The 25,141-nt window shown below is 37.4% G+C and overlaps 1 protein-coding gene across 1 annotated transcript in view; it reads right to left on the reverse strand.

Moving 5' to 3' along the window:
- Nucleotides 1-3,232: 3,232 nt before the first annotated feature.
- The window catches only part of myo1g (myosin IG), an 80,405-nt gene continuing 58,496 nt past the window's right edge, over nucleotides 3,233-25,141 (reverse strand). The window contains exon 23 of the mRNA XM_030147748.1: nucleotides 3,233-3,985. Coding sequence (XP_030003608.1) covers nucleotides 3,823-3,985 — 163 coding nt within the window. The 3' untranslated portion in view covers nucleotides 3,233-3,822. The remainder of the gene's footprint in view (nucleotides 3,986-25,141) is intronic.

Raw genomic sequence — 25,141 nt, forward strand, 5'->3', positions numbered from 1 at the left:
CTTTTAAAGCTGTGTATGGCTTTCGTCACTGATTTTTCATCAAATCTGTAAAACCTCATTCTGTAGGTGATTATTTCTACCCACATTTAGAAATTAGAATGAATTTAGAATATCTCCACAGTTGAACTGGGTAATGCAGTCACTGGCCACTTTATTAGGTACATCTAGTGCATCTCAAGGTGTACCTAATAAAGTGGCCACTGAGTGTATGTCTGTCTTTTTACCTTCAGAAAATTCTGAAAAAATTACAAAAGTGACATATTTCCTGTCAAAACTTGGAAATGCATGTGGTTTGATTCTTTGAATATATTCATTGTGAATACATTTTCACCACTGTTTGTAAAGAAAACTATATTTGGGTCATTTTTTATCTTGACTTCATGTAAAAAAAAATACATAAAATAAATATCAATTAAAATAGACATTGAAAAAAAAAAATCTAGATGTATTTATTTGCTTACCTATTTTTGGACTTACTTTACACAACAGCATTACATTATTAAAATACAGAATAAATCTGACATAAAATCTAACAGTTTAGTGTGTATGGCTTTCGTCACCAATTTTTCATCAAATCTGTAAAACCTCATTCAGTAGGTGATTATTTCTACCCGCATATAGAACTTAGAATGAATTTAGAATATCTCCACAGTTGAACTGGGTAATGCAGTCACTGGCCACTTTATTAGGTACATCTAGTGCATCTCAAGGTGTACCTAATAAAGTGGCCACTGAGTGTACATCTGTCTTTTTGCCTTCAGAAAATTCTGAAAAAATTACAAAAGTGGCATATTTCCTGTCAAAACTTGGAAATGCATGTGGTTTGATTCTTTTAATATATTCACCGTGAATAAATTTCACCAGTGTTCGTGAAGAAAACTATATTTGGGATATATTTTATCCTGACTTTATGTAAAAAAAAAAAAATAAATCAATTAAAACAGACATTGAAAAAAAATATCTAGATACATTTATTTGCTTACCTATTTTCTGACTTACATCACAAAACTGCATTACATTATTAAAATACAGAATAAATCAGATATAAAATCTAACAGTTAGTGCATAGTGCATACTTTATACTATATGTTTTAAGTACACGTTTAACATTTTGAATGCAGGACTATTTCCCATTATATATATCTACACTGTGGTACTCCTACTTCTTCCACCTCTCTCTAATTATACAGGATGGTGTCATCTGCATAAAGTGGATTACGCAATCATCTACTCTCTGTTTAGAAATAACAGGTTTATTTTTTGACACACCTGTGATGGTTTTCTAGGTGTTATAGGTTTTTTTTTTTTTAGCTCTAAGTGAAACAGATGGTGCCAGATGTTGTATTAACACCGCACCAATCACTGAACTCCTTCCTTATTTTCTCTAGTGACATAAATTTACAGCTTGTCTTTCACCTATATATATATAAAGGCAACTATTGTGACTAAAACGTTGAGTAAAGACAACAGTGATTTGGCTGGTCCTGAATGCAGCATAAACCTGTGGCTAAAACACTAAACTTAATCAGAAATGCATTAAATTTCATGTGTTTCCGTGTGTATGGATATGAAATAAAGTGTTTACAGTGTCTACAACTGTCCAAATGATGAGTGTAGATGTGGTCTAGTCGATATGACCATAAACACTACAGTTTTTTTTTTTGCATTTCACTGCATTTTACACTGAGCATCAGATGAACAGTGACAGTTCCTGAACTCTAAAATCTTGAAACACAATGTCTGCAGCATCCCAGTGTTTATCAACCTGAGCCCATCTGATCCAAGGGGACGAGAGAGGAAATGACTTCTGCGTCAGTTCAGTTTTCTCTGAACAAACAGTTTGGATTGAACTTCTTTAAGTGTGGTTCTGTCACTTCCTGAAGGGTGGAGAAGACACCACGGTTTACATCAGTAAATATACTGCATGAAGAAAACACTGAACAGAAAACAACGAAAGGCGACTGTTCCTTTACTGTGACGAAGCATATTTGCAGTTGATTATCTGTGTAATTATCCACAAAGATTATTATTATTAACCCATAAAGACCCGCTGCTGCTTTTGTGTCAGTTTCCAAAAGATTTTTCTCTATATTTAACGTTTCTTAGGTCATTTGTCACAATTTATTATAATATTATCGTCTTTATTTGGGATTTTTTCATGTATTTTCCTGTATTTAATTCATTGATCATGTAGATGTCCATAAAAGCTCAGAGTAAAGTTGAGCGTTAATATATCAGAAACAGAGAAAACTAGGAAAAAAATGATTTTTTCAGCAAAATCTATCATTCATTTAACATAAACTCATTGCCTCCATCCACTGTCATTAATCCAACTCCATGGGTTTTACTGGTGAACCAATGTTGTAGAAGATGACGGTGTTTCCATGGTAACTACAGAGCCTCTGAACATCCAAATGGGTTATATCTGATGACCATGAAAAGATGACAAACTTTATTTTACACCAATTATATCATGTATTGATAAGATTAGTGGATCAACAGGTATTAAACATTTTAGATCAGTAGATGGTTTTAGTCGACGATGGCTGTTTGGGTCTTTTGGGTTTTAACTAAACTATAACGGATGTGAAAAATCATTGTTTAACCTGAAAAAGGAATAATGAAATGAGACTTGTGTTTATAAAAAAAATAAGATAACCTAAAATGATCTAAAAAAAAAAAAAAAAAAAAAAAAAAAAATCCTGGACTTCATTAACAGTTAGTCGATTCATTTTGAAGTAATTCTCTTTGTATTTTATTATATTATTGTATATATGGATACTGTTTTGCACTTTGTCTGATTTTGAAAACATACTCCATGGTACTCAACTTTGATTTTAAGTAAAATTCTGATGCATTTTGATCTATTTGAAAAATATCAAACTATTCCAAAGACAACCTCACACAAACAGTGATCCTCCTCTAGCCCTTTTAAAAACTCAAAAACATATAGAAGCATGTCATATATAAGTGTTGGAGCATAACAAAACACTGACTGACACATTTATTTAATACTGTTTGTGGATGGTTGTTACATGTTCTGAGCTCATCTCACAAATACCCTACATCAAAAAAGCTAAAAACAAAATAAAAAAATAAATATAGAATAAAAGCTAATGAAAAATACATAAGTATAATAACCCTGGTGTAGACGTGCTTCTTCATCTATTCACACTGTCAACTCATGTGGAACAGCATTAGAGAGAAATAACACACAGAGAATTTGCTTAAATACATCTTGAATAATTTATTTTGCTCTGCTGTCTGCTCTTATTTCCCTCTTTTTATTCTGAGGTGGAATAATTCCCATTGTTTTCTTGTCAGTAGTCATGAGGCAATGCCCAGCTCTACTCAAAATACAACAGAACAACTGAAATATGTGCCGACACTGTTATAAGCGTTACGATGGACTTTGTTTTTCATTACAAAAGTGCGTGTTTTTGTTTAATCTTCCTAAAAATATCAAATATATTACATAAATGCAACTCAGGATAAAAGCAAAGGACAATATTACACTTGCAGTCTACATGTTGTAACTGTGTTGTGATGCTCGACACCAGCATAAAAACCTTAATTCCCAAATTCGCCTCCAAATCCATTATGTGCCGTCATTGTCCAGTGACTCTTAAATTCCTGCAGCTCAGAATGAAGACGGCAGATTCGAGAAACACTGAGACTACACACATGTAAACATCAGGTTTTCAGGATATGGTCTATTTTGTCAGCTGAGGGGTCACCTGTACTTGTTTTACATGAACATGGTCCTGGTCCAGGTCCTGGTCTGGAGGTAAAACTGCTGGTGTTCGAGATGGACGGACTGTCTTAGTTGGCTGGGACCAACAGGATGAACCCGTCTTTGCTCTTCTTGAAGTCCTCATTGGTCTGGCCCGGTTTGGTTTCCACGGTGACGCTCTTGGATTTGCCTCGCATGTGCAGCTGCACGGCCGAACGGCAAACCTTCACAGGGAACTGGACTTTCCTTATCCTGCAACACAATAAATACATATATACAGTTAATGGATGGATGGATGGATGGATGGACGGACGGTCGGATGAATGAGTAAGCAGATAGACAGACAGATAGACAGATAGATAGATAGGTAGATAGATAGATAGATAGATAGATAGATAGATAGATAGATAGATAGATAGATAGATAGATAGATAGATAGATAGATAGATAGATAGATAGATAGATAGATAGATAGATAGATAGATAGATAGATAGATAGATAGATAGATAGATAGATAGATAGATAGATAGATAGATAGATAGATAGATAGATAGATAGATAGATAGATAGATAGATAGATAGGTAGACAGACTTTATTGATCCTAAACTGGGAAGTCATAGAAATAGGTAGATGGATGGATGGATGGATGGATGAATGAAATTATAATGGGATGTAGAGATATGAGAAAGAAAAAAGAAAAGGTGATCACCTAGTGTATCTATTGGTGAAAAACAGGCAAAATGATATTAACAACATAAAACAGACAAGGACGTAATATAAAACTAAAGAATGAAGGCTCTGATCTTCTATCACAGCTTCTGTTGAGGTCATGACCCTTAGATCCTGCAGGATTCAGTTTTCAGAACAGACCTGTTGACCCATACTAAGGCCACCTTAAGTATATTTACTGACATCTAAAGTAAACCAGGATCCAAGCTGTCACCAGACTCCCAGAGGTACTAACAGGTAGTCTATGTCAACAGGGCAGTGGTGCAGGCGGACCCTGGGTGGGGCACCATGACATTTGCATGTTCTGTCTTTGTGCTGAAGATGAAAGCATGAGCTAGTGGTTTGTTTGCTGACAGCGACAAAGCAGACAGAAAAGACACAGAGACAGAAGTGAGAGGATATCCTGGGATGTGTTCTGTGGGTTTATATTTACTGTTTTCATTTATGTTAAATGTAAGTCTGCAGCTACAGTGTTTCCCGATGAAATGGGGATGTAAAATTACTTGTAGAAAAGCTGTTACGACATTGATTTTAGCAAAGTTAAAATTATGAAATAACAGGTTTTGTTAAAATTATTCTGCTATGATACTCGTTGTGCAGCCTGTGGTTCGTGTCAACATTTACTGACATTGTTTGTACTGTATTTAGTTCATTTCTGTGTGAATATGTTCATTTCCTGGTTACAGACGCTGGACAAAAAATTATGTAGGTGGCTCAGACAGCTTTGGTTGAGCAGGTGACATGAGAATGTGCTCTCATTGGAGGGTTAAAGATTCACCACAGGGTGCACTTTTAGTACACGTACATCAGACTTTTATTCTCTTATTGTCAGTGATTGAACAGTTTTTTTGTGGTTGCTGTACTGCTGCAGATGTAATAAAGACGATTTCATGACTGCATTTTTTTTAATCTGCTTCAAATGTCACAGGTTACAAAGTTTATACAGTTTCACCTTTGTTTATTCTGCCCCACCTTCTGGGTTTTACTGAAGGATTTTATTACCCCGCCTCCCAAAGGTGAGGCAAGGGGTATTGTTTTTGGTTCGGTTTGTTTGTATGTTTGTTTGTTAATACTCTAGCAGCAAAACTATTGGTTGAATTCATACCAAATTTGGTTGATAGGTTGCCAGTGACCCAGAATAAATGTCAGTACATTTTGGAAAAAAACAGGTCAAAGTTTGAATTTTTTATGAATTTTTAAAATTTTTAAAAACATAAATTCTTAATAGACCAGATCCATACATCCATTTACTGTATAAAAACGCCAATTTGCACTCTGTACATATTAAGTCCACTGTAAATCTCAACCCATTGTTGTCCTTGTCTCTAGTCCAATGTTTGTCTATATTATGTCTAGGTCCACATGCTGTCTGGGTTCATGTCGGAACTGTATGTTGTGAGCAATGTAAAAACTGAAGTCAGATTCCTTGTATGTGTTCACAGACTTGGCCAATAAAGCTGATTCTGATCCTGAAATCTTTTTCTTTTCCCCATTTACTTATAATGGGCAAAATTTCAAATGACTATAGCTGCAAAATTATTAGTTGAATTCATACCAAATTGGGTTTACAGATTCCCACTGATCCAGAATAGATGTGGTTACATTTTGGAAAAAGTAGGTCAAAGTTCAAACTTTTTATGAATTTTTAAAATCTTTTTTCACCCATTTACTTATAATGGGCGAGATTTTACATGTCTATAAAAACATCACTTTAGTTTTAACCCTTTCATGCATAGTGGTCACTACAGTGGACAGCTGTTCAAAGGTGTTGTTCTCTTGTATATTTATGGATTTTCTTGGTTTATTTCCATATCAGCCAACACAGTGGACACTTATGCATCATCCCATACACTGTAATTCACACCACTACTGTAAATTTGCTGTTCTAGATAAACCTGATCTGCAGAAATATGTTTGAGTGTAAAAAAAATTCTAATTGTTATTAGACTGTAATTAACTTTTTTTTTTTTTTTTTTAACAAAAAGGTTGTTTTTTTAGGCAAATTATCTTCATGCAGGTATGTTAAAATGTGAGAAAACGTCAGATTAGCAGTATTAATGTTTTTATTTCATAGTTTTTATGCAGTATATCAGTAAATACATGTTTCTTTGCTTCTAAAATTAAACGCATGGTGTCCAGCTGAGTGGATATTTTTGTAACGCCATGAAAAATAGGTTCATAAAAAAATTCAATCACATTGTTTGTTTTTTAAGTCATGCCTAAAGAGGAATTAAAAACACCAAAGAAAAAAAAATCTTGATTAAGCTTCTCATAATTAATGCATGAAAGGGTTAATTTACTTCAAACTTGGCACATATATAGAGGCAATTGAAATGCTGACATCAGCACACGCATAGACATGATGACATCAGCTGGATCGATGCCGAAATAAGCTACAATACGTGCGAGGGGCGGGGTTTGTTGTGCCTGGAACCACTTGTTTATTATCAGATTATGAGGCCAAATGCCACTTTGCTACTTGACTACATAGGTAATATAGAATATTAACTGTATATTGGTATTTTACGGTTGTGGTGGCAATAGACATGAATATCAGTATTTTGGAAAAACAAGATAGTTATTTTTTTGTCAATTCACTAGATGCACAGAACATACAAAGAATTGAGATGCTGTTTTTCTCTCACCTTGTATAAAGAAAAAGTTGTAATTAGGGCTGGGCAAAACGCGTTATTACCGCGTTAACACATTCATTAAATAACGCCAACAATTTTTTTTATCTCCCGTTAATGCCGTTCTGCCTTTCAAGCAAGTCTTAGTTCATTTATACATACGGACTCTTATTTTGAAACTCATGCTTTTATTTTGGCACTCCACAGGCACTTCAGAACCAAGCGCCAGTGTCAGTGTAGCTGAGAGGAGAAAAGCCTGCGAACTTTTCGAGTAATGCTGAATCAAACTTTGTGTAACTCCTGCAGAAGCAGCGCCTGTATGTATCAATCATTCTGTTGTTTGCTAAATAATTTCACATGCAAACGTGCCGTTAGAAACATGTTTATGACGTTATTTTGGATGTGTTTATTACAATGTGTTATTAACATGTTTAAGCTAATTCATTTATGCTAGCAGTTGGAGATGGGTTGCTAATTCTTTATGCCGGCTCATGCTGAGTTCATGTAAATTCATTGGTTGTGTTTAGGTATAATATGCCAGCCTTTGAACTAGCCTTTACTTATTTATGATGTGATTAGCTTGATGCTAACTTGAATGGGAAAATCCATAGACACGCTAACGATTAGCATTTACAGCTTAATTTAAGATTTACAACGTCTTTTTATCCAGCAACAAAGGTTCACTTCAGAGATATTTTATACTATTCATTCTTACAACAGCTGAACATAAAATACTCACAGGCAAACGTTTTTGGGGCCATACAAACAGAGTGAAAGAAACGTGTCTGTTAGTTCCTTCCTATGTCCGAACTGACTACGGGAACACCGAAAGGACAAAACATATGTTAGTGCAATTTATTCCAACCACTAGAGGGCCCCCTTTGCTTGCTTTTAACAACTGAACATCACATATTATTTGGCTTATTAGTATTAGTATTTATTAGTGGGCTTAAGACTCCTGTCAATCACTCACAAGCGGAAATAAACTGGTGGGGACATAAACATGGAGAAAAGTAGCGGTCTGTTCCATGGACATTTTCATTTTAAATGTCTTCAGATGGTGGGGTTGAGAAGGACACAGTTGTTTGGAAGCACTGCAATGTGGAATTATTTTTATCACTGGAGTACCTCAAGTCTGAAATATCACTTAAAGGCAATACACGCTGTTGATGCCGCCCCCCCTCCCCACAATATAACTATGTGATTAATCGTGATTAATCACAGAAATCTATGCGATTAATTGCGATTAAAATTTTCAATCGCTGCCCAGCACTAGTTGTAATAGAATATAAAGTGTACATGTCCATCTATTGACAGTAGCAGCGGTAGTGGAGTACAGTAACAGTTGAGGAGAGCAGATGAATAATGGAACCGAACAGCAGCAGCAAATATGGCAACAGTGTAATGTTTGTGATAAAGTGCAGAAGACAGTCACCAGCTGATGTGAGAATATCACAGGATGGCATGCATTTCATGTGGTGAAACGACTCATTTCTATTGTTTTAACTGCAACGAGAGATAATTTACTCATGACTGTTTCATTGTGACCTTTTAATTGGTCAGTCCACTCGCCCAAAGGTGTAAATGGTAGTTCGCTTGTGCATGTCCACCCTGTGATGAACTAGTGACACGTCCAGGACAGGCTCTAAGCGCTTCGGAAAATAAATGAATGAATGTTTAATTTTGCTGTAACACGCTGGTTGTAGATAGGGACGTACGGGGAAGGGGCCGAGTGATCAAACATGGGCTGACTGTGTTATTGATGGCTGTGCATGGTGATGAAGTGGTGTGATCACAGTGCAGGTGCTGCTGCTCACGCTGCCTGTTCCTCTGCTGACAGCTGAGAAAAAAGTGTGGCTGAGGATGCTGCACAGTCAGCTGAAGATGATCCGCTGTGAAGTCAGTGCTTCCTTTGGCCGCAGCGACCTCACTGCTCCATCAAACACAAGTTGGGCCGGCACATGGCTGAATACAAACAGCCTCATACTGGATCCACCTACGTCATCCACCCGGGCCCAGGAGACTATGGTTAATATTCCTGCTCATGAGGATATTTCCTTTATGAATTCATTCAGATATGCCTGGTGTTTTTCTACGTGTGGAGCCACTGTGTTTGAACCCATTTTGAAGGCTCTACAGAAAAGATGCAGAACAATATTTGAAGAAGCAGCCAACCAGCTATTTGTGGAGGTATTTGAACATTGATAAGTGAGTCTGGCTTGTACTTTTAGGACAACTTGGCAAATTTCTGCCTACTTTGGCAAGAACCGCTTATCGTAATGTTTCACACTGAGCCTTCCAGACCTCACAGACTGATCTTTTTCAGAACCTACTCTTCCAAAATTAATTGAAAGGCAAGCGTTTTTCGAACAGATTATATAATTTGAAGTTGTTATGCAACGCCGCTGACGATCTGTTTACAGCAGCAGACCAGGTGCATGTGCAGGTGTGTGGAATAAACAGAAAGAAAAAGTCCTAAAATGTGTAATTAAGCTGCACGGTGCAACATTTTATGACTATGTTGAAACTATCTTTCGTTATCCTTTAAGTCAGTGTGGTAAAAAGAAACACACCTACTTTTAAAGTTAGTATGTTGTAAGTTATTATTATCAGCAGGTTTTTTTCTATGCGCAAATATCATGACCTTTTCAAGATGAAAGAATGAAAAAAGGAGGCTGTGTTCATCTGGATAAACCAGTCTGAACCCAATGATGGAACAAAAGCTATTTTTATTCACAGTACATGGAATAGTGAATATACCCCTGGGGTTCATGGGTATGTGTGTGTATGTATGTATATGTATATGTATGTGTATGTGTGTATATGTATGTGTGCATGTGTATCTGTATATGTGTATCTGTATATATATACTGACAGTCAATAGAAACTTTGAGGCAGAAATGTATGCATATTTCTACTTGTGGGGGATTGTAATTATTGTGGATTTATTGATGACTTAGTGCTCGGGTAGTTGAGATAATGATGAGTTGTCATGTTGTCATGGTTCATTGCACATGGGTTGGTCTCTTTGCAAAAGTGGACCAAATACACATCGAGCAGTACTCAGTGGGTATCTGTACAATTTGAGGATTGGTTTTGAAGGCCTATATAAAGGCCCAAAAAAGGCCACCATTGTTAGTCCAGTGAACGGCATCATGCCACATCTATCACGTGAACGTCTCTGGGCAATGGGTATGGTGGAGGCTGGTTTGAGCTACAGTGATATAGCCAGGCCTATGTATGGGCTGTTCCCAACCCACAATCAGAAACCTGGTTGAACACCACAACACCACAGGCTCTGTTGATGATAGACTACGTCCAGGGCGAGAGAGAGTGACGACTCCCGACCAGGACTGCTACTGTTCTGACTTTGTGTTTGGCAGGTGCCATTTTCTTTTGTTAAGTTTTTTGTTTTGAAATTATTTTTGGAACTTTAGATTTTTGTTTCTGTATGCCAATATCCTAAACAAATGATTCACATGAAAAAAAATCCAGTTTAGGGTTTCAAAATAAAAATTATGTTGAAAAATACGGTGTCAAAGTTTTCATTGACTGTGAGTGTAAATGTATTTATAGTATATGTATACATATACGTATATGTATATGTATACATATGTATCTGAAAATATTAGTAAGGAGAAAAAAAAATCATTAGCTATAACAGCCTAGCAAGAATACAGTTCTTTTCAGACTAAGGGAAAAAAACTGAATATTTTGTGAATGTAAACAATGGGACCTGACCTAAAAAGAGGTCATTGACGACTTAGAAACTTTCGGCTCTCTCTTAAGGATTATTAGCAACATACTGTCCACTCTGAATCTACTGTAAAACTACAGGTAATAATGGATTGGATTTATATCGCGCTTTTCTAGACACCCAAAGTGCTTTACATTATTGACCCATTATTCATTCGCTCTCACATTCACACTCTGGTGGTGGTAAACTACATTTGTAGCCACAGCTGCCCTGGAACAGGCTGACAGAAGCGTGGCTGCCAATTTGCGCCTACAGCCCCTCCGACCACCACCAAACATTCATACACCTGTGTGGGTGGCACTGGAGGCAGGAAGGGTGAAGTGTCTTGCCCAAGGACACAACGAACTGACTAGGACAGATTCGGGATTCGAATCGCCAACCCTTCGGTTACTGGACTCTACCACCTGAGCCACAGCCGCCCCATAAATGGACACAGACCTCCGACTGTCTACCTATGCAGGGTTTCTAAATGATAACACAGTTTCCTGTTGTGTCTAAATTCATTCAGCTGATTTCCATCTTCATCCAATCACAACCTGACACACTCACTGCTGGCCAATCACATGTGAACTCCCAAACTTTAATATGTTCCTTCACTCTGCTGTATTCTGTGTTTTTTTTCTCCACTCCTCCTTCTGAACTCAGTTGTCTTGTGTAGTTTAACTCACATCTTCAGCTTCATCCATCTTCTTCATCATCTCCACTAGTATCTCAGCTCTAGGAGAGTTTTCTACACAACTTTAACCCCTAATTCATATGATAACTTGCTTGGTTGACTGGTTTACTATGTATATGAAGCACACTTTCTCTCTCTTTTTTTTAATTTCACTTCAACTTTCCTGACTTAAAAGTTTTTTTAATGACTTGAGAACCAATAAAACTTAAAAGGATCATATTTTGCTAAACCCACTTTTATTAGTCTTTGGTTCATTTATTTGTGTATTTGGACTCTAATAGTTCATAAAGTTTGAATTTGAACCCTCCAGGTGCTGCAAAGCTATCTTTATACAGGGTGAGTCAGAAAAAACGCTCTTTCCATTTAAAGAAACTGTACTGCTAAAACGGAAACACTGATTTTTCTTTTGACCATACAGTCATATTGATGTGGTTATTGAGCATGTCTGGTGATGTAGTCATAGATTTATTGCACTGCATAAGAGAGAGAAGGTCCATTGTTTATTGGGCACTGAAATACCTGCCAACACAATGTATGCCACAGTGAACAAACTTGAAATTGACAACAATTACAGGAGTCGGGGCTTTGCTTTCACACTCAGGACATAGGCCTACATGACAGTGCCCAGGGAGTTTTCATCATGGCAAGACCACAGTTTACGGATGTGCAGAGAGCTTTCATGGTGACAAAATTCTGCGAAAGTGGTAGCGTCCAAGAAACCATCCGGCAGTTTCAAGACCGTTTCCCTGATGTCTGTGCCCCAGCTGCCTCATCAGCGAGGAGAAATGTGATCAAGTATCGCCTAACTGGTACCAGCAGAAACCTTAATAAAGAAAGGTCAGGGACGACGAACACGAATGGCGAGAAGAGCTGTGTTAGAGATGCGACAACGAGCACAGATTTGCATCAATCTGAATGGTAGCCAGGTTGAAGGTTGTGCCGGACGACTTTGTTGCGACAAAACATTTTGATGGCGAGTAAACATGCTGTAATGGTTGACAATTTCAATTTCATTCACGGTGGCATAAACTGTGTTGGCAGATATTTCGGTGCACAATAAACAATGGACATTCCCTCTGTTATGCTATGCCATAAATCAATGATTCAATCGCCAGACATGCTCAATAACCACATCAATATGACTGTATAATCAAAAGAAAAATAAACATTTCCATTTCAGTGGTACAATTTCTTTAAATGAAAAGAGCGTTTTTTCTGACTCACCCTGTATTAATTCTAGCAATTTCTACAACCTGTTTCAATTCCTTCTTAATTAGTTGCATCTATAACTAATTATGTCATGACATTTACACATATAACGTCAAGACTTCAGACGAACATTTCTCTGAGTACGACATAATTGTTTGTCAGCAGCAGCGGTTGTAGTCCATGCTGAAAATATGTCCAAACCTTGAGCCGATTACCTAAAATGTTCAGTTGTCGGTTGTATTAATGAACACAAGTGGCTGAATGGGACAGAAAGCATGGTCAACAACCTGGAGGGGGCGGGGGGGATGAAGCGGCTCATGTGCATTTAAAGGGCCAGCGCTCAAAACGACCTTTCTGGTGTCATTACTCGGAAACAGGGTTGAAGATGGACCTGTAGAGTTTAATTAATGAAGAATTCAGACCCAAGCAGAGCATTTACAGTTTATGTAGACCACAGGGAGATGTTTTAAAATGCAGAATTCCATTTAAAAAAGCAAAACATCACTCTTTTCAATGTCTATATAAAGCCTATATGTACCATCTCCAATTAATGCAGAATCGTTATTTGCTTTTCTGATGCTCAAACATGTGACCTCATTGAGTGCACATTTCCAGAACCGTTTCACTGTTTATCATAATCCCCTCCAACAGGTGTGGTTTTCTCTGTTTTTGGTCTCCCTCGGCCCCCTCATCCACATCCGCCACAAACCCTCAAACCAGCTGTCCTGCCTTAGTGGGGAATGACAGACCCGGCCCAGAAACCCACTGACCTCCACTGGGTTTTGATTTGTGTGAAATACTGATCTCATCATACCAGCTACCACAACTGAAACCCAACACCGGCGGAGTGTGCTGAGAAAAGCCTCTGGCTGAGCCCGAGGACAGTGGATGACAGACGGCGCAGGCCTGTGGTGCAGAAATGTGCAGCTTTGTGTCGCTGCAAGAGGAAATGTGACGACGGCCGAGGTCAAGACTGTCCATGGCTACACTTGAACGCGGCACGCTAAACATGGTTGTTACTCCTCGTGAGGGGGTCATAAGAGTATAAACCGGAAGAAAATAAATATATAAATTGTAAAATAAATCAGCGTATTTTTTCAGTAAAGAGAGAAATCGAATGGATCTACGTGCACATGTTTGGCCATGTGCAGTTTAATTCACCGGAAAAATTACAGCATTTGTGACTGTGTGACTGGAACAACAACACCAGTAGCATCCAAACCTCTCTGGCAGGAGGCGGTGATGGATAATTGAGCGTACAAACCGTCAGATTATGACACCGGACATTTTGGTTTCACATGTTTCATTTCCGACCAATAACCAACACCAGTTTCTGTTCTCTATCATTTGAGAATTCCACACTTTTCCAGACCATATTTGATGTCTGAGGAACAGTAAATGGACGCTTGTGATGCTAACGATGCTAGTAGTACTTTAGTAGCATATGTGTATTTAACATTTTATTCCGGAGCTTTTGCACATGCCTACATTTTTTTTTTTTTTTTTAGTATTTTGTGTGATATTTGTATACAGTCCTGTTTGCATTAAGTGTTTTGCTGCTAAATAGAACAGAGCTGCTGAACTGATTTTCATTGTTCCTGTGACAGTGACAATACCATTCTATTCTATTCTATTCTATTCTATTCTATTCTATTCTATTCTATTCTATTCTATTCTATTCTATTCTATTGTAGCCCCCTCACCCCCTACCCCTCAAGGAGCCATTGCTCTTTGATCAGGCTGCATTTGTAAATAAGAATCTGTTCATAATTGCTTGCCTGGGTAAATAAAGGTTAAATAAAAAAATAAATATTCTATTCTATTCTATTCTATTCTATTCTATTCTATTCTATTCTATTCTATTCTATTCTACTTGCGCATTGACCCGTGGGGGTTCTAGAGCCTCTGATACAGTTCATTCCTTTACTTTCTTGGTAAATTCCACTGGCATTTTCAGTTAAATTACCTCTCAGCTGGCATGTCTGTTTCTGCACATGAAATTTGACACCATGGCAATGTGGCCCTGCCCTATTGTTTATCTGTTGCTAGGTAACCCACTTCAGTGATGATTCTATGATTCTGGGCATAGCAATGAGATGGCCATTGTACTCCAAAATTACTAATATCTCTCAAAATATTGAAACTATCAGCTTGCGGTTTTCGCTAGTCTCTTCCTTGACCAAAAAGACACAAGTGTGCAAATCTGCAACAGTCAGCTTTTTCTGAATTTTGTGTGATCCCCAAGACACTCAGACAGAGTCCACTTTCCTTTTATAATATAGGATTCTGTTCTATTCTATTCTATTCTATTCTATTCTATTCTATTCTATTCTATTCTATTCTATTCTATTCTATTCTATTCTTATTGTGTAAATAAATATGTTAAAACTCCAGCTGTTAACATCTGTCATAAATCTGATCACAGACTACATCATGAGGCTCATTACTTATTGTACTTGGCCTTGGGTTGAACTGTTGTGACAAGATGACAATGTTTTTGCACCTTGTGTGTGGCTTATAATTGCTATCTACCGTATGTCTCAGATGTCACATGATTTTATACAGTTTTTTAATCTAGCACTTTTTTCTCTTTTGGAATCAGGAGCCAACCAGACTTTATTTTTAGAACTGCCAAACCAGATTTCGAAAAATTTGCATTTTCCCCTTGTGGTTGTTTAATCTCTGGCCTCCACCTTCTGGAACAGTGGTAAATATTTTGGCTGCACTGACATGAAAAGCACTCTGCTTCTATGATGAATTTATTATTTTTTTTAGAATTAGTGAATTTTATATATTCGAAAACAGAATAGGGGCAATAACTTGGAACCACAATTATGTTGGTTTTTTTTAACTCAACCAGACCTGCAAAAATTCCAAACTTTGTAGGAATGCTCATCTATAGCTGTAATATTCCTCTGAGAAGTTTGATTTATCTGGTTTAAGTTTATATTTTAAGGTACCTTGTGAAGTAATAGTTGTATTTTTCATAGTTGTGTTTTCACCAGTTTGGGTTTGATACCTTCATTCAATCAAAACTTTAAAAGAAACAGCTTATTCTAAATCATTTCTTCTTTCTCAAGTGTTTGTTCAGATATTAAAGGGATCATATTTCACTAAACTCACTTTTATTAGTCTTTTGTACATTTATTTGTGTATTTGGACCCCAATAGTTCCAAAAGTTTGAATTTGAACCCTCCAGGTGCTGCAAAGCTACTGTATCTTTATATTAATTCCGGCAAAAATCCAGTGGGTTTCTGCAACCCGTTTTCATTCCTTCTTAATTTGTTATGTCTATAACTAGTTATGTCACGACATTTGCACAAGTAAGGTAAAGACTTCCGACGAACATTTCTCCGAGTATGACATAATTGTTTGTCAGCAGCAGCGGTTGTAGTCCATACTGAAAATATGTCCAAACTTCGAGCCGATTACCTAAAATGTTCAGCTGTTGGTTGTATTAACGAACTCAAGTGGCTGAACGGGACAGAGCAGCACGGTCAACAACTTGGAGGGGGTGGGGTCATGTGCATTTAAAGGGCCAGTGCTCAAAACGACCTTTCTGTTGTCATTACTCAGAAATAGGGTTGAAGATGGACTTGTGGAGTTGAATTAACTCTTTCAATGCCATGGGCCGATTAAATCGGCTTTACAAATACAACCTTTAAAGTGCCACGGGCCGATCAGATCGGCTTTGGAGAACACGCCATATTTGTGTACAAACAAACCATCCACCCCCATTTCTTTCTCACATTTCGATGACGTTCTTTCAAATCTTCTTGCAAATTACGATCAATAATGAATCGGCTGCGTCCGGTGCGTTTTGAATCTAAGTAGCAATCGGTCGGATGTTACCGAGTGGTTTTTGACCAAGGAAGAGCTCGCGTTTCGTTTTCTGCTTGGGAAATTTTATGAATGAATTTATGAATGAAATCATATGCAAATTAGATGGCCATTTTGTAGTAATATCGTAAACACAGCGATCTGTCAAAACAGTCCTATCTGCTAGAAAATGAGTTCTGATGACGATTCAGACTTCGATTATAAAAACGACGCGAAATACTGAAAAACGGCCAAATTCTGTGGCACTTTTAAGGCTTATTAGCCCCTTAACTGTCTGGCACCGAAAGAGTTAATGAAGAATTCAGACCCAAGCAGAGCATTTACAGTTTATGTAGACCACGGGGAAATGTTTTAAAATGCCTAATTCCATTTAAAAAAGCAAAATATCACTCCTTTAAACAACAGAAATGTTAAACTCGAAACTGAGTGGGTTTGAAAAATGACTCCAAAGATGATGTTAAATGTCTGCTTGTAATAAAACCATGTACAGTTCTTTCTCACACTTCAACATTGTGTAGTCCTCGCAACGAGCACCTTTCAGCAAACTATCTTTTATAACTTCATGACAATTTAAATGGCACATGCTTTAAAGACTGTTTTCCAGATATGACAGGTCTGAATAAAGCGTTACAGTTCACAGTTCATTCGCACACTAATTACAGACAGTAAAATGCTGCCTTAGCCACTTGTGAGTGATTTCCACACTTCCTTGTGTGAACAGGGAGCTGGGATCAAACCACCAACGCTGCAATAAGTAAGGACTTCCCCTACCGCTTAAACCACAGCCACCTTTGTATCTGGGCGTAACATGAGTTCAAAATGACTTCCCTGAGAATAATAAAGAGCTATTTATTTCCAGCTCCTGTCTTCATCTACTCAGTTGGCCTGTGTGCTGTCTGTATTTCTGTGAGCGCTGTGGGATTTAGCATATGAATGTGGCCCACGGTCCTCTGTCTGCCAAACAGTCCTCATGCTGCAGTCAAATAATTTATCGCCATGGAGACGATGCTGGAGACAGAACTGGGGCGCGGCAGCATCTCCTGGAGGAGCCCTCGGACCCCCTGCCCTGCTTTCCCCTGGTTCCACTGCTCTCAGCATCCTCCCATCTTCCTTTTTCTGCCTCCAAATCAAACCTCTTCCATCATTTCTGGCTGTTCTCATTGTCATCCCCTCTGTGACGCTGGATGCTACTCATCTAATGTGGATACATGCCTCAGGTGTCTCCATTATGGTAAACTAGGAGATATTTTATTTAGTATGTGTGGTGAAGCCAGAAAGTCAGAAATTATACAGTGTTAATACTGTTGGACCGACTGTAGGATGAACAACAGGCTTTGTGGAGTCGCTCCCAGGGAATATAATGTGCCATCACTGATTAAAAAAAAAAAAAAAATCCTCCTACTGACTAATTCAGACATACACAGACTTTTTCTTTGTTTTTTGTAGTTGGGAGACACTGTTTACAACTTTACCTCATTAAAATGAAAATGTACACTTGCCACAGATTCTGTTACATAAGAGAAAATAGAAAAGTGGTAAAGCATCAATATGTATTTCCTGTGTTATACTCACGTAAGGAGTCGAAATTGAGAAAGAAAAATGATTTAACTGGTGCTGAGTAACCACTATAACAGCAGAAACTGAATCTAAAATGAAACATCTGAAATTTTCAAATTAATTACACCAATATTTACCTATGTGTGACCTACAGTCATCCTCATTCACACTCTGAAGCCTTTTAATTCAACCAACAATGTTTTGGTTGAGCTGACGACATTATTAAACAGACTTTGACCAGTTTCCTCTTCAACCTATATTTCACCAACTACAAAGAACTGTGGGTAAACAAAGACCTGTTTCTACCAAGTGAATTCCAAATTACTGTTATGCACATTTGAGCTCATACAAGTCTTTAAAAGGTTTCACTCATTCAAGATGTCAAAACATTACTGCTGAGCCTGTTGCATCGACAAATCTTCTCCTGCACTGTTTTAACAACAGACTACATTTATTCCACTGTTGTTTCAAATATGACAATATTCTAGTTCACAACCCATAAAGACCCAGTGCTACTTTTATGGCAGTTCTCAAATTATTTTTTCCTCTCTATTTAACCTTTTGTTAAGAAATTTATCACCATTTATTGTAATATTATCCTCTGTATTTTGCTTTTTTTCCCAGTGAAAAACAGGTATTTTCCTATATTTAACTTGACTGATCATGTAGATGTTCATATAAGCTCTCAGTAAATTCAAAGATTATAAGATGAAATCAGACAAGAATGAGGAAAATTTACTTTTTCAACAAATTTTATCACTAACTGAACATAAACCCAGTGTGTCTATCCACTGTCATTTATCAAATCGCGTATTTTACTGGTGAATCCATGTTGTAGAAGATGACAGTGTTTCCACGGTAACTATGAAGCCTCTGAACATCCAAATGGGTCATATCCGATGACCATAAAAAGATGACAAACTGTATTTTATACCAGTTATTTACGTGGATCGATAGGATTAGTGGATCAACAGGTTTTAAACATTTTAGATCGGTAGATGGTTTTGGTCGATGGTGGATGTTTGGGTCTTTATGGGTTCATTATTATGGAATATGAGTATTTTGGATTTTATAAAATAAGGCTAAAAACCACTGCACCTGGAAAAATCAGCTTAAAGAGAGCATGAGCAATTAAATGAGTGATATTGGGTATCTCTGCTAACACTAAGATACTACTAGGCCTGTCAGATTATCTTACAAACAGAAAAATGATGAGGACTTCTCTTAATGATTTTGCAGATGACAGATTTACAAGATCAGACTGTCAAAACACACATTTTCTCTCACTGTCTGTTATTATTCACACATCCCCATCAGAAACATCAAACCCTCTAAGAGGAAACAGAAAAACACCAAACGATACAACAGTTTTACACTTAAAGTCATGCAGCAGCACCTTCCATCAGACACTGTTAATGAGAGAGAAAAGTACTTAAAACCTGACACGACACTTCAGTCAGCGCGGAGGAGAAGCGGTGCTCATCATCCCACCTCCTCTTTTCTCCTCTGCGGCTCACAGCGGTTGTTTACTGCCTCTTATTCCAATCATACTCCTGCCTACGTCGAGTTATCCACCCTACCGCTTTCTTATGTTTTCTCTCTCCATCAGAGTCATCAGGTTCAGGTGTTAATTGAGTCTAAGGAGGGGATGTAACAACAGCGATGTCAAAAGACTGATCAACAGAGCAAACTCAAGATTCTAGGAGCAGACATCAGGCCCAGAATGATGGATAAGGGATGACACTGAAGGAGGAAATGAGGAGTAATTAAAAATAAACATGGGAAAACTGGAATTAATGAGCTTTTTCTACTTGTGATATTTTGTTTTCACGTTTTAATATCACAAAATGGTGTCACATTGTACATCTTTATATGCTTTATACTGTTGAAGCCCAGGAATGCATTTTTGGAGGACATTCCATAAAAAAATAAAAAATAAAAAAAGTATCGGAAATAGCTGTTGCATTATGCTGTTTCCAATCAAGACAATTATCTAATGTAAAAAAGTTTATACTTTTACTTTCTTGGGTCTCAATCAATGGCATTGGCGTTATAAAAATAGCTTTGTTCCTGTCGCCGTCACTGAGCTCAATAAGAAATTGTAACATTGCACTTTACTAACTTATTTACTTATTTATTCCATTTCTTTGCTCTATTTATTATTATTGTGACTTCAATTTTTTTTTTTTTTTTTAATTGTATGTTCTTATTCTGGTTTTTATCCCGGATTGGTTTGATCTTTTCTGGTTTTTATTGTGTTTTATTGCGTCTTATTTTTATTTATTTGATCTCACCTATTTTATTTACTTATCCATGCTGCTATACCGATGAATGGTGGAACACTGAACACTTTTTGTCCTGTCTTACATGTTTAATGTATGTGTTGTTGTAATGCCAAGGCAATCACCTAGACTGCATAACAAATCTACCTACGGGTATAAATAAAGTAACCTTGACCTTGACGGCAGCTCATCAATAGAAGAGGACAATAGGATTCACCTAAAATAATTTTACAAAAATATGAATGTTTAAATAAATGAACCATACAGGATACCATGAGTACCGTATATAATCTGCATTCAAGTGTAGTTTAAAAATGTTTTGGGTCATTAAGTGAGCAGTCAGCTGACATATTTCCTGTTTGGGGCACAAAAATCTGCACCCGAAGCTCTCCCTTTACCATTTAAACTCTTGTTATAAATGGTGCATACACAGTAGACCCTCCCCCAATACAAGAGATAGCAGAGCCTCAGGATGCAAAAATTTGCGTCCAAGCACCACCCACAGCAGTAAACGTCACATCCCTAAAAGAATAAGCACCTTCTTCAGAAATGTAATCAGCGAGTAGGTCTGTAGGTAATACTACTGAAAGGCGTATGAGCAGCAGGGAGGCTCAGTGGGTAACATGACTGGCTTTGATGTGCTTGAATCCGACATGGGTGGTACCATCTTTTAGCTGTTAAGTTGATTTTCTTTTTTTTTTTTTTTTTTATACCATGCGATCTACCCGTGTTATCTTCACCCCTGGTCTAAATGCATTGGCCATATTATCAGTGGAAAAGACACTTGTCAGGGATATGCCTGAAGTTAACAATAGAGTAATGGACAAATGTGCATGTTTGAAAGATAGATAGGTGAAATTTACAAATAAAAATAAATTACTGAAAACATATATTGTGTATTTTAATTTTAATTTTAATTTTAATTTAAATCAATACTTTAAAACAGTGGTACATGTACTTTGGTGTATCCTAGAGGTGATATGTGGTTATAATGCATCCGAAAACTGACGCCCCACCAAAATATAATTTAACCAACCACCACTGGTCTCAATATATCTGTGCATACTTGGGACAGAGTGGAGAAAGCTATTGTTAAATTGCATCTTTTCCTGGTAGCTTTAATAACAGGTCCTTTCCTGCTTGTTTTCCTGGAATAATTTGCCCCATAATCACCTGTGGCTTCAGTCCAAAACCCCTTTCCTCCTTAACTCCCCTTTTCTTTAGCCTCTCCGCCCAAATACACACCTCTTCATCAACACAAGCCTGTAATTTCTTCCAGTTTTAATTAGCACTCCCCCAGCTGCCTGGCAACCATCGCTGGGCAACAGCAGCATGCGGGGCTTAACATGGGCCGAGGCCGGTTGAGTCTCCGGGTGTGAGGCAGGCCAGGCGGGGAACACGCCATCCAGCAGCGCAAGTGCTAGCGTCATGGCGCTGATGATCACTGATCTCATCCATTACAATTAGCATCACCGTCATCATAACAGTGGGCCTATCGCAACCAGCTGCACCCTGCGTCTTGACTCTCCTCAGGGGGCATTCTGGGAGAAAAGTGAGTCATGCAGCACAGACTGCAGAGAGACCAAGCAGAATATGGTACTGTAATTCATTGACGATGTAAAACTATGCAGTGTTATTCATGCACATGGCTTGAATCATAACTCTGTATCAATTACTTTAATAGAACTGGCCTCAATCATTTCATTGAAATGGATAAATTCTCAAGACTACCGATGAGTTTCTGAGATAAGAGCAAATCAGTTCAACAGAGAGTCCAGGAGGGAACACAAAGAGGAGCAGCAAAGCGACGTATTAAATCGATTATCAATGGGAAGAATGGGTGAATGATATCAGGAGTTTTTAAACTACAGCAACATTTGTTCCAGCTCAGAGCAAGTCATTGTGAATGTAGCTGTTAGTACTGGCTGTTATCGAACTCATCATGCTGCATCCCAACATTGTCAGCTGAATGATAATACACAAAAAACAACTAAACATGTGCCTCGTGGAGATAAACGTAAAATCACCTGCTTTCTTTGTGACAGACAGTTGATTAGGACTCAATACTGCAGTGAGGCTGCTGAGAAGAAGGAAAATGTTGTGCAATCCATTTGTTCTACTCTGAGGTTAATTTACAGGCAGCACGTGTGTGCCATTTGAATCCACAAAGAGGCCTTTTGATGCCGCTGCTGTTTTAAGGTCAGTGGCTGACTGCGTGTGAGCCCAGGAGGCTTTGAGATGCTCAAAGAGAAAGTCCCCAAGATCTAACAACCAAACAGGAGGCACCAGCAAGACGTCTTTGCAAACTCTGCTCCGTCAAGGCCAAGGCTTTAATTTAAACATGCGGGAATGAGTACATCGTGAAAATATTACATTTACTCCCAAGGCCTTTCACAACATGCTTGACATTAACAGAATTATCTTAACATTAGCCTGTAAAATGCCTCTTTCTATACCTTAAACACATACAAAAGGTGTCGACGGAGGATGGTGAACTGAAACTAGACACAGTCGTATACCAGATAAGACATTTAACAAAATGTATAAAGTGATATTTTTTGATAAATGATGAGTATTACATTATTATACTGACATGTATAACTCCAGTTAATAATTTCCCATGAAAAATGTGCTGTTTTTGTCTTCGATGAGCAAATTGTGATTGGTTTATCCTCTAAACTAAACAAATGTTTGTGCAAAATGTAAATTAATTCAGTAAAAGCTGCAATACTTGAATGTTTGTTTAGCATTGGGTAAAAAAAATCTGTAACAACATCATTAAAAATAACCTTTCAGCATATTGCTACAGGGTCAAAACACAGTAATGTCCCGTCAGAGAGCAAACTTTAATTGATTGCCATTCCAACATTTATTTCAAGATAAAGTAGCTCCTTGTTTTGGATAATCCCTGATGGACCAACTAAAGCAAAAATGAATTTAAAAGTAAAAATGTGGGTCATTTAGCAACACTAATCTGTCAAATTGTTTCTAAAATGTCCCATCAGAGATATTTCGAATACCGTGTTTTGACCCTACATCACCTTCTTTCCTGTATTTTCAGGCTGTAGAAAACCAACCTCGAGACAAAGATTTTTGTCCAGTCACAGGTGTTTTCAGACAGGTGGGAGGGAGTTAAATATGTGATTGATAGCTGTGAATGTCGACCGCTGACACGACCTGCCTTCATGTCTTGGCACTTATGAATAATAACATTAAGGGACGTCAGATTCACCTACAGTGGCGGAAAAAAAATATTAGACTATCAATAGTCATCAAAAACAATGGTTATGCAATCAAGTACTAACTCCTGTGTGTATCATGTGACTAAAACAGACAGAAAAGAAAACATGGAATGCCTAAAAGCACTGTTTTTGTCAGTACAATGCCAAAGCTATTGATGTAAAAACTTAAGTGATTTTCGGTATTATGAAGAAAACCATGGAAAATGTCCAGATAACAGCTCTGAAATTAAACTCTTGTGAGCTATTTTTGTTGTTGTGTATTAAAATGAACAAGAAACTGAAGAAAACAAGGGTGGTCTATGAATTTTTTCCATGACTGTATGTTTATTTTTACTTTTACTCTTTACTTTTAATATTTTGATTCAGACCAATTAGAGAGAGCTGCAGACAGGAGTTGTGTATTTCTATTTCTGGAGTTTTCACCCCTGATTTTGACCTCTGCAGCTTTATGTTAATCTAGAGACATCATGAAAACCAGAACAGAACAGAACAGATGCCCCAAAAACATAATGCTGACGTTTATTTTTCCTAGGTTGTCACTACTTTGTTGTGAGTACTAGTCACTTTTTAAAATATGCAGTAGCTGGAGATAGAATAGATAGACCTGAGTTCAAAACATATATTTAGTTGTTATCCTACCAATTTCCTTATGATATTGATCAGAGAGAGAGCAGAACAAATGGTTGATACGGTAAGATCCAACTCATAAACCAATGAAGAAAAACAAAATTAGAACACACCCTATTTTTCAGTTATGGCCCTTTTTCTGTGCTGTCCAGTTATGAGGACAATCACTAAACTAACTATTTAGGTCAGCATGTCCCCATTTAAGAGACAAACAGAAGAAAAACAATGCATTGACTTAGACAGGAGTGTAAACAAAACAAAGCAAAAAATAAATAAATAAATAAATCAGTATAAATTGTTGCTATATTCAGAATATTTCCTTTGTTTGCTTCTGCACTAATTCTGATGTGTGTCTGTGTGCGTAATCTACTGCAGTTAAGACACAGACCAGGGAAACTAATCTCAGTTAATCACTCCATTTGAGTTAACAAAATCAATTTAGCCCATTCTGAACCCTAATCAGTAATTCACCAAAGAAAGAAGTTATTGTAAATGAGATTACAGGTTCCGTCATTGCAGACTGTTTGGCCCCAGACTTGATTTTTACAGCGTGCATTATGTCAGACTTAAACACACATTTTTATCAGAGACAAAAATCCTACCTGAAGTTGTTGCACTATTCTGTGTCAAAGTCATGATAAAGGCAGCTGTTTGAGTTTATAATCTATCATGACATTCAGTCTGAGTGTTTTTAGTGGTCAGGTGGAATTTCAGTTTATCACTTTTTCCTTAGATATCTATTAAAACGGACAAACTGAGCCTGGATCTTCTTCTGACAAAAGGAAATCAGTGACAGCCACATTCATCCATTCATTCACAACCTTTATTTAAAGGGGTCATATTTTGCTAAACCTACT

This window comes from Sphaeramia orbicularis, chromosome 11, assembly GCF_902148855.1.
Source record: "Sphaeramia orbicularis chromosome 11, fSphaOr1.1, whole genome shotgun sequence".
NCBI lineage: Eukaryota > Metazoa > Chordata > Actinopteri > Kurtiformes > Apogonidae > Sphaeramia > Sphaeramia orbicularis.